This window comes from Pleurodeles waltl, chromosome 6 (assembly GCF_031143425.1).
Source record: "Pleurodeles waltl isolate 20211129_DDA chromosome 6, aPleWal1.hap1.20221129, whole genome shotgun sequence".
NCBI lineage: Eukaryota > Metazoa > Chordata > Amphibia > Caudata > Salamandridae > Pleurodeles > Pleurodeles waltl.
The window spans coordinates 970,058,337-970,076,180 of NC_090445.1; the positions used below are offsets into that span (position 1 = coordinate 970,058,337).

At 47.2% G+C, this 17,844-nt stretch overlaps 1 protein-coding gene across 2 annotated transcripts in view; it reads left to right on the forward strand.

Annotated features, from left to right (window-relative positions):
• EXOC6 (exocyst complex component 6) overlaps window positions 1–17,844 on the forward strand; it is a 1,398,320-nt gene that overhangs the window by 416,903 nt on the left and 963,573 nt on the right. For both annotated transcript variants that reach the window (XM_069239815.1, XM_069239814.1), the window contains exon 8: window positions 6,864–6,932. In XM_069239815.1, coding sequence (XP_069095916.1) covers window positions 6,864–6,932 — 69 coding nt within the window. The remainder of the gene's footprint in view (window positions 1–6,863; window positions 6,933–17,844) is intronic.

A 17,844-nucleotide genomic window follows, 5' to 3' on the forward strand; every position in this document is an offset into this window, starting at 1 on the left:
TGATGGAACTGCTACAGAGACACCGTGTGTGGTTAATTGGTGACTCTGGTTACCCAAACCTGCCTTGGCTATTGACCCCAGTGAGGAATCCCAGGACCAGGGCAGAGGAACGGTACAATGAGGCCCATGGGCGTACTAGGAGGGTGATTGAGCGGACCTTCGGCCTCCTGAAGGCCAGGTTTAGGTGCCTGCATATGACTGGTGGATCCCTAATGTACTCACCAAGGAAGGTGTGTCATATCATCGTGGCCTGCCTTATGCTTCACAACCTGGCTTTGCGACGCCAGGTGCCTTTCCTGCAGGAGATTGGTCCAGATGGTGGTGTTGTGGCCGCTGTGGAGCCTGCGGAGAGTGAAGAGGAGGAAGACGAAGAGGACGACACAGACAACAGGGACAGAGTGATACTGCAGTATTTCCAGTGACACACAGGTAAGAATCTACTCCTGCATTGTATTATATCTGTAACTGTAGTGGCTTTCTACTGTCTGACCTTTCACCCCAATGTATGGTAACTCAGTTGTGTATATCACTTCCTATTTCAGTGATCTGATCCCCACGGAGTGCCCTCTGGTTTTTTTCCCCATGGACTACCGCTGTGTGACACTGGTATGTTGTCATCACAATGTAACTAGAAATGTTTTGTTGGTTATATCGAATACATTTGGTTTAAATAAATAGATAGCAGAATCCAGTTGGTTAATGTGCAATAATTGTGTTTATTGAAGTTTTAAAAAAGGTGTATAGTTCAAACAGGGTGATGATGGAGGCATGTCCATGGCAGTGTCCAGACTGTCGTTCCTACAGGTCCATTGTCCATATGCCTGTGGAAGGTGGAGCAGGGGCAGTTCAAGGTTGGACAGGGTTAACAAGTGGGACAGTGGGACGGGTTTCCGTGCATGGCGGGGGTCTTGACATCCTACTCTGTCTTCTTCCTCGATCTCAGGCCTTTCTTGCGGGGTGGTTCTTGTTCTGCAGGGGGTGGGGTCCGGGAGGGCCGTTGCTGTTGTGTCGGGGCCTCCTGACCACTAGCGCCGGCGGAGGTGGTGGGCTGTTCTTCCTCCATGCTAGTGGCAGGGGCCCTTTGGGGGGCCACATTGTCCCGCAATGTGGTGACAATCTGGTTGAGTGCCACCACGATTGTACCCATTGCGGAACTAATGCTGCGCAGTTCTGCCCGGAACCCCATGTACTGGCCCTCCTGCATGGCCTGGATCTCCTGGAACCTGGCCAGGACCGTCGCCATTGTCTCTTGGGAGTGGTGGTACGCTCCCATGATAGTGGTGAGGGCCTCTTGGACAGTGGGTTCCCTAGGCCTGTCCTCCCTCTGTCGCACAGCAGCCCTCCCAGTTCCTCTTTGTTCCTGGGCCTCTGTCCCCTGGACGGTGTGCCCACTACCAGTGCCCCCAGGTCCCTGTTGTTGTTGGGGTTGTGGGTTACCCTGGGTGCCCTGTACTGGTAGACACACCGCTGCTTGACCTGTCCTGGAGACAGAAGCATGGGCCCGCTGGGTGGGTGCTGTGCTGGTGTTTCCTGAGGGGGGTAGGTCTGCTGTGGCCTGTGGCTGACTGAGGGTAACCGACTGTCCAGAGGTCCCCGATGGTCCGGGCTGGTTATCAGGTTCTAGGTCGACAGAGCTGCTGTCATCACTGGGGGCCTGTTCTGGGGGTGGGATGGACAAATCTGGACCCTCCTGGCCGGTGTGTTGGCGTTCGGGCCCTGCAGGGGTAAAAGAATATGGTTATTGCTTTTGTGTGTGCCGTGGCGTCCGATTTGTGGGTGCCCTTGTCCCCCAGTGCTTGCAGTCCCATGTGTGTGGAGTTGTGAGGGTGGTTTGTGGGGGGGATGGGTATGTGCAGTGGTCATGCTTAGGTGATGGGTGTCCATGGTTTGTGTTGGCATTCAGGGGTTTAGGGTGGGTTGGGTGGGTTGTGCTGGTGAGACATTAACAGGGAGTATGGCCCTCATTCTGACCTTGGCGGGCGGCGGAGGCCGCCCGCCAAAGTCCCGCCGTCAGGTTACCGTTCCGCGGTCGAAAGACCGCGGCGGTAATTCTGACTTTCCCGCTGGGCTGGCGGGCGGTCTCCTTCAGACCGCCAGCCAGCCCAGCGGGAAAGAGGCTTCCACGATGAAGCCGGCTCGGAATCGAGCCGGCGGAGTGGAAGCTGTGCGACGGGTGCAGTTGCACCCGTCGCGTATTTCACTGTCTGCGCAGCAGACAGTGAAATACATTTAGGGGCCCTCTTACGGGGGCCCCTGCAATGCCCATGCCAGTGGCATGGGCACTGCAGGGGCCCCCAGGGGCCCCGCGACCCCCCCCTACCGCCATCCGGATCTCGGCGGTCCGACCGCCGGGATCTGGATGGCGGTAGGGGGGGTCAGAATCCCCGCGGCGGTGCAGCAAGCTGCGCCGCCGCGGAGGATTCAATGGGGCCGCGGTACACTGGCGGGACCCCGCCAGTGGTGCCGGTCCGACCGCGGCTTTACCGCCGCGGTCGGAATCCCCATTGGAGCACCGCCGGCTTGTCGGCGGTGCTCCCGCGGTCCTCCGCCCTGGCGGTCAAAGACCGCCAGGGTCAGAATGAGGGCCTATGTGTGCTGGGGGTTAGGGGTGAGGGTGGGGGTGTGGGTTGGCATGCTGGTGGTTGGGGGGGGGTGAAGTAGTTGAGATTAGACTTACCAGAGTCCATTCCTCCGCCTACTCCAGCGAGGCCCTCAGGATGCAGGATGTTCAAGACCTCTTGCTCCCATGCTGTGAATTCGGGTGGAGTGGGTGGGGGTCCGCCGCCAGTCTTCTGCACAGCGATGTTGTGTCTTGACACCATCGACCGCACCTTCCCCTGTAGGTCGTTCCAGCGCTTTCGGATGTCTTCCCGATTTCTGGGATGCTGTCCCACAGCGTTGACCCTGTCGACGATCCTTTGCCATAGCTCCGCCTTCCTGGCTATTGTGATGTGCTGCACCTGTGTGCCGAAGAGCTGGGGCTCTACCCTGATTATTTCCTCCACCATGACCCTGAGTTCTTGGTCCGTGAACCTGGGGTGTCTTTGGGGTGCCATGGGGTGGTGTGGATGAGGTGTGGGGTGGTGTTTGTGGTGATGAGTGTGGTGGTGTGTGGTGTTTTGTGCGTAGATGTGGTGTGGGTGATGATGTTGGGTTCCTGTGTGTGTTGTGGTTTGCGTTCCCTGTGCTCTCTCTCTGTGTATTGCGCCTTGTCTCTGAATTTCGATTTGTGAGGGTTTGTGGGTGATGTGGGTGTGTGTATTATATGGTGATGGGTGTGTGGGTGTGGTGTGTGTATGTGTATCAGGTGTGTGTATTTTGAATTGTCCAATGTGGCTGTATTTTGTAAATGTGTGTGTATTTTGACCGCGGCGGTGTGTACCGCCAATGGGATACCGCGGTTGAAAGACCGCCGCGTGGATTCGTGGGTCGTAATGGCATGGGCGTGTTTGTGTTGGCGTGACGGTGAAGGTTTGGTCATCTCCAGTTTATCGCTGACCGCTGATGAGGCGGCCTTCAGTGGATGTCGGGTTTTTGGCGGTTTGGCAGTTGTGGGTCAGAATGACCGTGGCGGTTTACCGCGGCCGCGGCGGTATGATGGCGGTCTTCTGACCGGCGGGAAGAGCCTTTTACCGCCAGGGTCAGAATGACCCCCTAAGTCTGCTATTACAATCCCTATGAGGCAGATTACGAAGAATATCAGGGACAGCTCTTGAAGCCAGAGTTAATGGGTTTAGTCAAGGATTTAAATCATATAAAGGTAGATTATTACACTAATTTTCCTAAGGAGCCAACCAGCACACCAATCCCTTCCAACTCCTCAGAACGTTTCTTTGCCACCACAAAAAACACCTGGACCGAGGCTTGAGACTTACAAGCCAGCTGATTTAATGCCAGCAACTCCTCTGATACTGCTTCCTCAGATTCATCACTTACTTGATTTGCTGCCGAGGCCTAAGCAAGCAAATAATTCAGATGATGATTAGCACTCCTAACAGAGAGGAAGGAGAACTTCCAGAGTTTTCTAGATCACATGAAGAGGTTTTCAGTGACTGCCACTTGGCACCAGCTGTCCAGCCTTCTATGGCTAAGAGTGCTTGCTTTATAGGTGGAAGGGTATTGGCTTTCTGGCAAGAGTGGGCACAAAACACATTGCTTAAATGGGTATAGATTGCATTCAGTTAGGAGTCCCTCCTGCACCTTCCTCAGATACCTCCGTCCAAGCTCAAATACAACATCTACATTAGTTAAAAGCTGCAGTCCTGCTCATGCTATGGAAGTGAGCTGTCAAACCAGTCCTAAAAGAACTTCTATTCCATATTTTTCCTCATAAAAAACAAGAGGTTAGCAGATTGAAGAACCCTTCTAGACCTGTACCAGCTCAACAACTTTCTAATAAAATGTAATTCTGCATGGTTCCCGTGGAGGAGGTGCTACAGCTGCTAATGACAGAGGAGTTTGACATTCTTATTTGTCAGCATTGCTTACTGCCGTCCAAAATGTCTCACATTTGAGCTTGCTGATTGCTATTATTAGTTCAAAATATGCCATTTGATACTCACATCAGCTTCTGAGATATTCATGAAATGTTTGGAACCATTCACAGCTCATCATCAATAATTTGGTCATCCAGTATACCCATACTTTGGTATTCCAGAGGCCAATCAGTACACGGCATGAGAAACAGTTGGGCAGGCTGGAACTCAAACTGAACAAAGACAAGACAAATCATCCACAGAACCATCGTGCAAGAATCATTTCCTGGGTGCTCTCATAGATACAGAGAAAGCTAAGGCATACCATTTGCAGGCAAGGTCTACTCCCATTTTGCTGGTTAAGAATGCACCTGCACAGAAACTGGATAAACAGTGGGCTTATTTATAAGATTTTTTGATGACTGAGTACATATCACAGCCAGAATGAAAAACTCTGCCCCATGGAGGAGCTCTGCAAAAAACGTGAGTTGGTCTGTTGTTTTTCACCACAGTCAAACTTTGCTATAACTTCAGATGCCTCAATGGAAGCATGAGGAACCCATCTTGAAGAACTGTCAGTCAGAGTTCAATGAACCACACAATAAAAACACTTTCACATAAATGTGCTGAAATTCAGAGCAACCAAGAAAGGTCTACAGTCGTTTCCACTTCCAACACATCATTTGTCGTTTTTGATCCAAATGGCTAACACCGCGTCTATGTTCTATATAAACAAACTGGGGACACTAGGTCCAAGTACCTTAGTACGGAGGCTTGAAATCTTTGGCACTGGGCCACAAAATACCACGTTTTCTTGAAGGGCGGAGTACCTTCTCCATCACTCAGACTACCTCAGCTATGCGAATCAAGCCTGACACAAATGGCAGCTGAACGAACCATTTCCTGGCTTTTTGCTATCTCGCAATCAGAATCTGTAAACCTCTTGTATTGACAGATGCTCACCAGTGTTGTTGTCCCACACATAAAAAATGGCAATGATGAAAGTCTAAAGGAGCATTAAAAAAAAATCAGTTCTTAAACAAAATATGGAGGATGTGTTATAGTAATTATCAATATATAATTTCTTTACCGTGGCACTTTACCATCAATGGTGCATTATTGTGCTTGTTTATGATTACAGTTCCTAACATTGTACACTGAGATATTAAAGTGTTTCATGTAATGTATCCAAGTTATAGTACTATCAATTGATGAGTTCAAAATCAAGCTTTTTCCCGTACACATGACAAAGCTCTTTTCCATTTCTTTTTACTGACGTCTCATATCTCCATGTAAGCCTTGTAAGAATTTGATGTAGTGAGTAATTGGCCGTTTTAATGTACAGATTGATTACATGAAGCAGTTATATGCCAGCATAGATTGCAAGATATTTGTATTAATATTATCATTTTGCAGTTGTCCTGCAACTTTGATTGTTTTCAGATTAAGAAACAAAATCAACACTCTCTCTCTTATCTGAGATAACTTAGGGACAGGCTGCAAAGGTCGCGAATCAGTGCTTATATTTCTCAACCTTTTACTGCCATGCTGTAGCATGCTGTTTTGGTGAAGTGACTCGACGTGACCTAGGCAGTATTAGGAAATCCCTTTGAGTTTTGTCCACTCTGTTGCCAGGAGGCATGTTGTGAGTTTAGAGACATTATTTCTTCAACTAGTTGACCTGTATTCTTACATATACTACAACCTCCACGAATGGAGTTCATTAATTATGTGCTGTATCCTATATTAGGCAGTTACTAAATTGACAGCAAGAGGTGTGTAGACTGATAAGAGCTGGAATACCGTAGTCACATATTTACCCAGCATCATCAGTTCACTATTGTTACATCAATTACTCTGCCGTGTAAGTTTATTACTCTACTTATTTTTATCATAAGCTGAATTTGGCTATATTTCCAGGGTTTGTTTTCCTATTTTAAAAGTTCTTCCTTTCGTGGACATCCCATACATAATAGAGTTGGTAATTGGTACTGGAGAGTATCTATTTTAAGCCTCACCATCTGAAAATGTTTTCCTTTAGCCCTGAAGGTGGAGGTATGTAATGGATTTATCTTCACTAATAGATAACTGGTTACCTTACTGCATCAGCGGTTAGCTTCATTGTATTATGTTATGTTGGTCAAGTTGCAGAAACCCTTTAAAAAATCTCACTAGGCAAAATTGTGATCGCTCAATGTTGCTAATAGAACATAATCGGGGAATGTGCTATAAAGATAAGATTTTGACACTAATCAAAGATAACTAGTTTGCCTAATTGCCTAGTAATACATACACCTATGTTTGTGTGATTGACTAGTAATATATACATCTATGCTTTTACATTAAATGACAATAAAGCATTGCTTTGTTTGGTTTTGTTTTATTCAGGTTTTAACTGCTCAAGATCTGGTAGACTTTTCGCCAGTTTACAGATGTCTGCACATTTATTCAATTTTGGTATGTAGTTGTCTGACATGAAGGATACATTTCTACTTTTTTCACTTGAGCTACGTTTATCTGCTGTTTTCTGTAAACATTTGTAAACCATCTTTTATTTCTGTCTCTGTGGGGAAGGATCCAACATAGGGAAACCTTTATTTGTGTTGCCAGTGCCTTATTGTTTGACATATTTGTATTTTGTGTATTCAGTCCTTTATAAGTTTCCAACATGTGTAACTGCTGACCAAATCATCTCTAGGTGAAAGTTGCGCAAATATAACAAAATAAAGGGGTTAACATTCATTTACAAACAGAATTACACCTGATATTGAAATACAGTGTAGGCAGGGATCTGTCTTCACAGGGAAACATTCATTTGCATAATAGGATCACAGTGTCATTTCTGAAGATCATCAGTGGAGGATAGGATGTTGCTAAGAAGTTGGTTCCACCATTTCCTACTGTGAATTTGAATCAGTAAACCCCCAGCCCACCCTCTGTACACTTCTCTTCTTACCTATTGGCACAGCACACTCTCCTTGTTAGTGGAGAATGTTTGAATCACAGGGAGACGCATATAAAACCGCTATCTTGCAGCAAAGGATGAAAAGCAAGGCAGAGGTCTATATTTGCTTTGTTTTATTTAATGTTTTTTTATAGGAACATTTTTATTACAAGTATTGCTCTCACGTAACAAACACATCAGTTGCAAAACTTTACCCATGTACCCGCCACCCCACATAGCCCCTTAGGTGCCATACCTGGAGTGAGCACTGATACCCCACTCAGCCATGCCCTCTCAGACCACATTAGGCCCACTGTTTGCCCCAGACTATGACATTCGTACAGGGGCACCCTCGCAAAGTATTCATTGTCTCCTACAGCTTTGCACACCAGTCTATACCATTCCTCCAGTGCTGTAGAGGACCTCCAGTGTTTGGCTGTGTCACTTTTGTCCAGCAGTGTCCCCATCCCTATCTAAATCTTGTCCCTCAAGGTCACCTCATGTCCTCAAAGATACCCAGTAAAGCAGTCAAGGAAATGCCTCCATTTTCTGTCCCACCATGCTAGATAGCATGGACAGTATACATAACAACTGTTGCAGCCCAGTTAGTGTTAGTCCCCCAGCCCGGTACATTGAATCCTCCCAGCCCCCATGAAGCCAATTGTTTACTATCAGGAGCTGCGCCACCCATTAATATAGACGGATGTCCGTGATGGCAATCATATGTGGCCGTGACACATTTGTCAAAGGCAATCCCCGAGTTTGTGGAATTTGAAGGAGGGAATTTCAAAGTGCATAAGGCAACCAAGGGAGTATCCTCATCTTACATGGGGGCAATTTGCTTCACAGGACCATGACCTCCTGGCAATCCTATTCTGCGTTCCCACCCCCAGTTGAAGCCCCAGTCTTGCATGCCCAATGGACCCAGGCCACTGAGGGCTGAATAGCTAGCATAAAAAGGAGGGAGTGACAGGGAGTAGCCCTGTTGGGTGCCCCTCTGAATGGGAAGTCTTGGGGAAACCGCTCAATTTATTCTCACCTGGGCGTGTGGGGCAGCATACAATACCTTAACATAGGCACAGAACCGTGGTCAAAACACCATCTTGGTAAGAGTTTCTTACGGGAACTACCAGTGCAGGGTGTCAATTGCTTTCTCGAAATCAAGGAGCATAAGTGCCACAAATCCTCCTATGGAGCAAATGCGGGCCAGAGCCAGGTGGACTGTCCTTGTGCAATGTCTCGTGCTTTGATGCGGAATAAAACCACACTTGCCTGGATGAACCAAAGCGATCAATCTCAAGATTCTATGAGCCAGTATTTTAGTGTAAATCTTGATTTCTGTATTAATGAGGGTTTTTTTTTTAATTTATTGAAAATATTTGATGTAAAGCTTTACTTAAAGATAAACATAACATAAAATATAAAACATTCATCACTACCAACACTTTAGTATATCAAAAGCAAAAAGAGAAAACATCAAGGAAAAGGTCTTTGAAAGCACAGTTAGCTCTTCACAGAATAACTGTTTTCCATTCCGGGTGGTGCAAGGATGTAATCCTAATTCAAGAGTATGTAACTTCTGGCTCAGTCATGATGGAATTGAAAAATAATAGAGGCCAGTCGTCTGAAGGAGAATGCTTGTTTAGTGCAGATCTGTATAGACGTTGAATGTCAGTGGCATGTTGGCTGTTAGGCTCCCACATAGAGCACTGAAATGGTGTCTGACCTTTTCCAGCCCAAACCATGTGCCTGACTAATACGATTACCTTGTGCTTAGGTTATAGGAGAATGTGAAATAACACTTGTGTGCCTGTTTGTCCACAAACTGAGATGGACAATGTGCAGAGGAGTCTTAAAGTAATTGCTTGGAGACCAAAGTAGGTACCAGGATGAAAAGGCCAGCTAGTTATCTGAAATGGTTTGCCTTTGTTGTTTTTGTTGAGTGAATATTGTCTTGGACTATGGTTATTTATTCATTGAATGTCCTCCTCCTGTTAGAGAACCTGGTTTCCCCAAGTGTGGGTTGTAGTTTGCTAATAGGTTGAAATGTTGCCTTTCTCGATTTTTAGTGGGATGTTACCTTTCTGTGTTTTTTGTTTAAGAGGAGGCATTCACATTTCTGCCATGCATACTTAACTGCCACAACGTCAGTCATACATATAGAAAATTCGGAAGGTGTGGATCAAAAAGTATTATATGTGTACACCAATGACCATCCTCTGGCTCTTTTCGAGAAATTACATTTTATTTCAAGATAAAAAGCTACTCACCTTCGTTGTTGCCTTCCATAGCCTACCTACATAATCTTTTGTAGAAGAACAAAAAGGGCAGACGTGTCAAAAATGTGTGGACATCAGCATTCAATGCCTTTTAAACGATTTTAACTTTTTTACATTCAAGGCCATACTCTAAATGGGGGCATGGCATAATCAAAGGTGCACTTAATATATGTAATTCCTTAGAGAGAGTTCATGATTGAATGCTTGTTTTATGTGTATGTTCGGTCCAAGGGCAAGAAAGCTGTAAAACTTCCCACAACTCAACACAACTCTCTCTTTCATTTAATCTATAGGACGTTCACAAATGTATTTATTTTGCTGCGCTGTGGTTCCATACTGGGGGAGAATGCTATACGAATGAGTTTAACATCACTTAACATTTCAGGCACCTCAAAAAGATTCTTATAATAGTTTTAATTTTTAGCTCATTTTCTGACTGAATGAATGAAAGTGGTTTTGAATTACTGTTTAGTTTTATCTTGTTTAAACAGTGGGTATCAAAGCTCGTGCTATTTTCACAGCCGTTTTACTACAGGATGGAGCTTACTTTCCCCCCAAAAAGGTTTATGTTGGTTCATCGTTATATATTTTTATCAATATGAACGCACTACAGTATTCAAGATTTTCAAATGATAAATATTAGCCAGAAATGTAGTAAAATAACCTATTTGAAACACCAATTGGCTGTGACAATATCTCGCCTGTAACTGAAATGCAAGCTAGATGTATTGGCTTTGCCTATGCATTTTTCTGTTGTGGGCTGTAAATGCTATTTGAGAGTAAGTACACCTGCCAAGCCTGCTTGCAGTCATCCTCACTAAGCATTCTTTGAATCAATTTGAGTACGTGATGATAGAACTTGGGAGAGCCGGGAGTATGGTAAGGGAGCCAGGGCCCGAATTGGGGTTGTCGTGTACTACGGCTCTGGGGACTGCCAAGGAGCGCGATGGGCCAGCCGGGTGCGACCCTGGATGCACTAAAGTGCTGCTGGGGTTGCGCCGTCTTTGCTCAGCCTCGCCCTTTTAAAAGGCGCTGCAGGGCAGAGAGCAGGTCTCTTGCTTCCTGCTCGCCATTGTCGGTGCAACATTTCTGTCCTCAGAAACACAGATGGCCACACCCTACCACCATTGCTAACTGCACTACAGCACTGCAGCAGCGTAAGGGGCACTCCCTGGAGCTGCACAGGCTTGAACTCTGGTTTTCCCTCAGCCGACCCAAAAGTGTTTTAAATAATTTCCAACTGTCGGTGGCAGCTCTGGAGGGCTACAGCATTTTGTGGAGGTAAGGAGGGGTGCAGGGGGCATGTTTCTGGGCTGGTTTTGAGCGTTTTTTGGGCTAGTTGTTGGACTTTATTTTGTGCTGGGAGGCAGGAGCTACTACTGTATCTGTGATTGCTGAGGTTGCATTGGGGATTAGAGGCTGCAGTATTTTGAGGCAAGTTCTCCCACTGGTTGCAAAGTGTTTGGGAGCATCTTGGCAGTTGGTTGGTTTTAGTGGGAACCTTTTTACTGGGTATGACTCCTCCTGGTGCTTGGGGGGGGGCTGAGTTTGTGTCACTTCCCTGGTGATTTGGATTTGTTAGTAAGGGTGCATTTGCTACTGGTTTTTGTGATACTGTTATTGTTTGTATAATTCAGTGGCACCAGGGCACCTGTTACACATCGGTGCATTTGTGGTTCATTGGGTGACACACTTAGGATTGTAGCATAGATGCCAGGGTTTGCTAAGAAGGATGCCACACACATACTGAAGTAAATATGGAGGCATTGATGTGCAGGATGGTTGTGATGGAGGAGATTCCTGCTCTCTTACGCTGACAGGCCCAGTAGGGGAGGCAGCCTGTGGAGCCAGCAGAGAGGCCCAGAAGACCATTGCCTGCCCCTTACGTGGCAGTTCCCCCCCAGTGAAAAAGTGGGGTCGTGGCCACGGGCCAAGGAGAAAAGTGGGTCAAAGCGTGTGTGTCACCCCTGAGGCTCTGCCGGTGAGCAAAATAGGTGGGATGGGGGAGGTCAAACTAGCATTCCAGCGGTGATAGTGCTGGCGGCAAATACTAGCATGGTTCAGAATGGCAAAAGTTGCATGGTGATTGGGGTCACGCCTGCGGGGGGCACTGGACAGCCTGATTGGTTGCAAACTTGGCCAATGTTTTTCCTTGACTTTCAAAGGTAGGGGTTTTGTCTGCATTTTTATTGGGGGGGGGGTGCATTGACCAACCTGGCATAAGGAGACAATGTTGAAAGGGACAGGAGGCTGATGGCCCATCTGGATATGGTAGGGGGGGTGAGGCTTACAAGCTCAGACTGGAGCTGTAGGCACACCCGTAGGGACGGCCAGTGGGGTCAGGTGGCTCGAGTTTCAGCAGCAGCTGATACTTCACACACAGGCTGCGGGATGCAAGCAGTACCGGCGGCAGTGGGGTCCCACACCCTCCCTAGGAGTCAATGCAAGTAGGTACATTGGCGCCTTTGCCGAGCATTAGTTTCGGGGCTGTGCATTCTGAGCGTGATCAGTTGGGCAGGCAAGTGCCGATAGACGTGAAGGAAAAGATTTGGAAGGGCAGCTATGTGGATATATGTAAGTCCAGATCGATGTGAACACCTGTCTGCGCTTTATGAAGCCACAGAGGTTGAAGGCTGTGCCTAGTCTACCCTCTTCTGCAGACTCAGGGGTGAGTCATAGTCCAGGGGCCAGGACAAAGGAGGGGTCATGTTGGGATTTCAACAAAAGATCCTGCGCCAGAGTCCCAGGGATGTGTAAGTTCAAACACTCTTGTTCCTTCAGAGGCTTTCCTTCCTACCCCGAGTCAAAATGTTTTAAAAAGGCAAAGGATAGAGGTCTCAAGAAGCAGGAATGGGCATCCCCTATTGGTCATGGCCCCCACTCCCTGGTTCACTGGCAGGCAGTGGTGCCATGGTTGAATGTCTACAACAACACAGAGGTGGCACCACCCTTGTATAAGAGTTTTAAAGATTGTTTAAGGGTCCTGGCTGAAGGGTATGTGGCAGTTCCATACTGCAAAAACAATCAATCACTAAAGGCTAATCATAACCTAGGGAGGGTGGCGGGTCCCTTTAAGTCCATATCGCTTGAAACGTTTTTCTGTCCCCCTTTGGGGGTGGTCTTGAAGCAGAACCCAGGAGATTACTGCTTGATATACAATCTGTTAGCTCCTAGGGGTCAAGTTCTTAATGAGGCTATTGATGGGACACTATGCTCAGTCAAGTATGCCTCTCTGGACCAGGCAATAGTGATGCTTCATTTACTGTGTTTCCAATTTGAGAGTGCCTTCTATTTCGACAAATGCATGCCCATGGGCTGCTTGGTCTCTTGTTCTTACTTTGAGAGGTTTAGCACTTTTCTTGATTGGGTATTCAGGCAGAGATCAGGGCACCAGTGGGTACTGTATTACTTTGAAGATTTTCTGTTTTTTGGGTACCCCTGGTATGGTGGAGTGTGGGAGGGCCTTAAAGTTTTTCCAATAACAAATGTGGATGTATGGAGCACCCTTGGCACATGGGAAGACCTGTGGGCCAGCAATAACAATTGAATTTCTGGGGATTGATTTGGACTGTGAGGCGGACATGTCTAGGCTTTCCCAGGAGAATTTCAAGGGCTTTGGAGGATTGCCTGACTGCTAAGAAAGTGACTTTACACAAGTTGCAGGTGGTGGTGGGGCAACTGAATTTTGCTGTCTGCATTATTTGCATAGGTTGCCCATTTTCCCGCTTAGTGGCACAAGACATATCTGGTCTGAAGTTGGAGCACCATCCCTCACACGAGGTGCTCACATGAAGCACACCAGTATATGAGATTCTGTGAGGCATTTTTTAAGGATTTCAATGGTATAATAGTGTGACCCAGCCCTGCCAGGACCAATGGAGAGTTAGGTTTGTTTACAGATTCTGCTGGCAGCGAGTGCTTTGGTGCCATTCTGGGTGCATCTTGGTGTGCCCAGTGGTGGCCAAGAGAGTAGCTGGAGTCTGGGTTGTGGCAGACATTAGTTTCCTTGATCTCTTTCCCATTTTGGTGGCCCTCAAGTTATGGCCAGGGCAGTTCTACATTCAATCTGTAGTATTCCATTCAGACATGACTGTGGTGGAAGGGATTAATCAGCAAGCTGCCAAGTGTAAAATAATCCTAAGAATCTTGTGGCTATTAAAGGAAATAATACTTTTGTGTTTAAAGATGAATGTCATTTTTAAATCCAAACATATGCCTGGCTTATTGAACAATGCAGTGGATGCTCTGTCATGTTTTAAGATGCAAGCCTTCAGGCACCAGCAAAGACAGCAGCGGAGTTCCTTATACCTTTCCCGGAGCAAATGTGGTGGTTTGGTACCCCAGTTTACCAGACCTTCTGACTGCCAGTTTAGCGCCATGGACGAGGCGTGCCCACAAGAGGGCAAATTGCACATAGCGCAAGTTCCAAGAAAGCAACCTGTCAGCCATACCGTTTCTGGGGTCTTTTAGAGAGAAAGGGCGACCTGTCTCCTATACTAAGTGACATATTGTATCAATTTCCTTCTTTGCAAAGATGCTAGGGTGCACAGACCGGAAAAAAGCTTTCCTGGTTCAGAGGGCTCTAAAAGGTTGGCGCTGATTTGAGGTTTGAGGGAGCCAGGCCCAGTTCTAGGCGCCCCATAGACACAGTACAGCTAGCAACTATCATAGCCAGCCTGGAGAATAGCAGCAGATCACAAGATGAGGTCCGACTTTTCAGAGCAGCTCTTTCCCTGTCATTTTATGGGGCATTAAGAGTGGGGGAGGATAAAAGACAGAACTGGTGGTGTGTAGCGGGCTGATATTCAGTGGCCAAACTGTTCCTTGGTGGTTACTATTACCCTTAATAAGACCGACCAAATGGGTAGGGGTGACCACATATTGCTTCATAGGGCCCCTGTGAATGAGTGCTGTCTGCTAGGGAATAAAGAGGCCATTATGGCACACAGGCCACAAGGAACTGTTGGTACCCTTTTAGTTCATGGGGATGGGACACCACTCACATGGTTTCAATTTGCCAAGGTGCTTAACAGGACCCTGTGGTCAGCAGGGATATAGACCCTGCGGAGGGCAGCTGGCATTCATTTCGGATTGATGCATCCACCGCTACTGCAGACATGGGCCTGGTGGGATAAACAGTACAAAAGATAAGTAGATGGTAGTCTGACTGCTACAAGTGCTGCATGAGACTAAACATGTTGTTTATGTTCCATGAGGAGTTAATGTGACCACTGGATACTTTGCCTCCACTCAACTCTGGAGCAATAGGTGTCACAGAGGTGCTGGTGTTGGGTGTGTAAAAGTTTTCTATTCTGCTGGTCACTAAGTGGGTTGGGCAAGGAAAGTGGGACATTGGCTGATTTTCTGTGGTCAAGGAGGGCTATGCTTGGCCCACTTGACGACTGCATTGGACAAAATGTTGCCCTGGGGACTTCCGCTCCTGGGCATTATAATTGTACATTTTGGAGGCAATGATTTGACAGAGCTTGGAAGGAGGGACTTGTTTGAACTGGTTATCTTCAAAATTGGTTGACTCGCAATTGTTTGGTCCAACATTGTCACAAGGTTGAATTGGAGAGGTGGTAGGTCAGTCAGAGTCATCAACAACTCTAATAAGCGGTTGAACAGGAAGGTTGCTAAGTTATTTAGGATGGCTTGTTTGTCATCTAGACCTCACGGGTGCATCAATGGTGAACATTTTTTCTTGCAAGATGGGATCCACATGTCCAAAGAAGATAATGCTATGTTTCGCGAGAATTTACTGTCTTGGTTGGTTGAACGCCCACAATAAAGAGGGGGGAACCAGATAGTAGGTGAACTATGCTGGCTTGTGGCGGGTGAGATCATGATTGGTGGGGACATTTCGGGTCCATGTACGATATCTTTTTAACCCAAAATGAGAGCAATGTCACTGGACCCTCCAAGGGGGTGATGGCAGCAAATGGAAAGGAAGTTCCAGTGGTGCTGGGGTTTGGGGGAGTTGCTGACATGCAGTCATTACCTGGCAAATACATGTGAAGGCGCAATTGGCACAAGGTATCACCGGCCTTGGAGGACAAGGAATGTGGGTATTTGGGTGGCTGAGGTAGGGATCCTAAGGGCAGCTCAGCTCCCTGCACAAGAGCTCCTGCTCCAGGAGGTGAAAAGTGTGGTCCTCCCATAAAGAGGGACCCATCCATATCCCTTTTTGACAGAGAGTTTAACAGGAAGAGTCACAGAACCAGTCATGATCTCACTCAGAACGGTTATGTTTTGTTAGCTGCACAGGATCAAACTAGTTATGGTTAGGTAAATCCCATGTCATAGAGTCTCTGTTAAGATTTGGTCTCAATTTTGTAAACAAGATGTAAATAATGTGGTTATTATGCATACATTTTGAGAAACTGTGTTTTGTGCATATGTGTAATAAATACGGCAAGGGGTCTTACGTCCCCTACCCCAAAGAACTGGTCTCTGGGCTTGTCATTGACATGGGTATGTTGGGGTGAATGGGGTTTAGGGATACCTGGGATATCGGCGACACCCAGGCCATACTGTATGATGATGCAGCAGTCTTCCCCAGGGAGAGGCACCATCAGGGCCACCCAGGATGAGGCCGAAAGGTCACCCTTCTTCAAATCCTCAGTATAAATCTTGACTAATTGTGGCACCCGTAGGGTGGAGTAAGTCTGATAAAACTCCACTGGAAGTCCACCCAGGTCTGGTGTTTTTCTTTTGGCCAAGTGTTTGATAGCCACCCGGACCTTGTTCTTAGTAATCAGGCCACCTAATCTCTTCTCCTCTTGCAAGTCTGCTGATCTCAAATGTTCTCTATCCACCATTGACTTATCTGTCTGGAGTTCTAGAGTATTCCAAAAAAAAAATCTTAATTTGGGTCTGAGCATAAACCACCCTGCCCTCAAGGTCCTCTATTTGAGTGATGGGAGACCTCCTATTCTCATGCCAGATCAACCAGGCCGGCATTTTCCCAGGTCTGCCCTCTTCTTCATGTAATGTATTGATGTATTCTTTATAAGTATGCAAAAAGAACAGATGATGGATAGAATGCTGAACAAGGCAAACTTTAACCCCCAGTCACAAAGATCTGGGTTTAACCCATTGTTTTTTTTGCTCACCACGCAACCCCAGTTTGGACCCAGCCGTATGCAAATCAGTATTGACCCTGTTCCACATCGGAACAGTCCAGCCCAAACTGCCAAGCCAGGTCCTCCCTGGACCGGAAACAAGCATTCCCGGACCGGTTTCAGGGTATCACCCCTCATCAGCTAGGCTAGCTTGAATCCAGGGGCGCAGTGAGCACGGGACCCACGTCTGGGCATCCCCTTCCCACTTGGGGTAACAAATGTAAAAAGAACAGATGATGAACGGAATGCTGAACAATGCAACCATTCACCCCAGTCTCAAGGATCTGGGTTTAATCCATTGTTTTTTTGCTCATCACGCCACCCCAGTTTTGACCCAGCAATATGCAAATCACTCTTGACCCTGTTTCTCATGGGAACAGTACAGCCCGAACTGCCAAGCCAGGTCCTTCCTGGACTGGAAACAAGCATCCTAGGACCTGTTTAAGGGTACCACACTTCATCAGCTAGGCTAGCTTGAACTGGGGGTGAATGTTTGACATTGTTCAGCGTTCTGTCCATCAGTTGTTCTTTTTGCATTTGTCGCCCTAAGTGGGAAGGGTATTCCCAGATGTGGTCCTGTGCTCCCCATGCCACTGGATTCAAGCTAGCCTGGCTGAGGAGGGGCCATATCCCGAAACCAGTCCCAGGATGCTTGCTTCCAGTCTAGGGAAGACCTGGCACATTCATTCATAGATCTTATGTCATGCCCCCAGCTGCAACGTATTACCATGAGAGACCATGCAATGGCTGCTTCAGGGAAATCTTTTGACAGCTGAGCCATTTCTTTTAAAATCGCCCCATGTGCACCAAGTCATTAACTCCAATATGTATAATGGTGAGGTCTGGGAACTGGAATCCCTCGCACCCTTTTGCCATCTGGCCCAGCTGCTGAAGCTGAGTGACATGCAGGCCACACATCCCGCACCACCGGAAGGAGACATCACGAATTGGTGCCGGCTGGGGCTTACGGAGCAGTTGCAGCCTTTAGGCTGCCCGCCAGACAAAGGAGTGACCGAGAACCC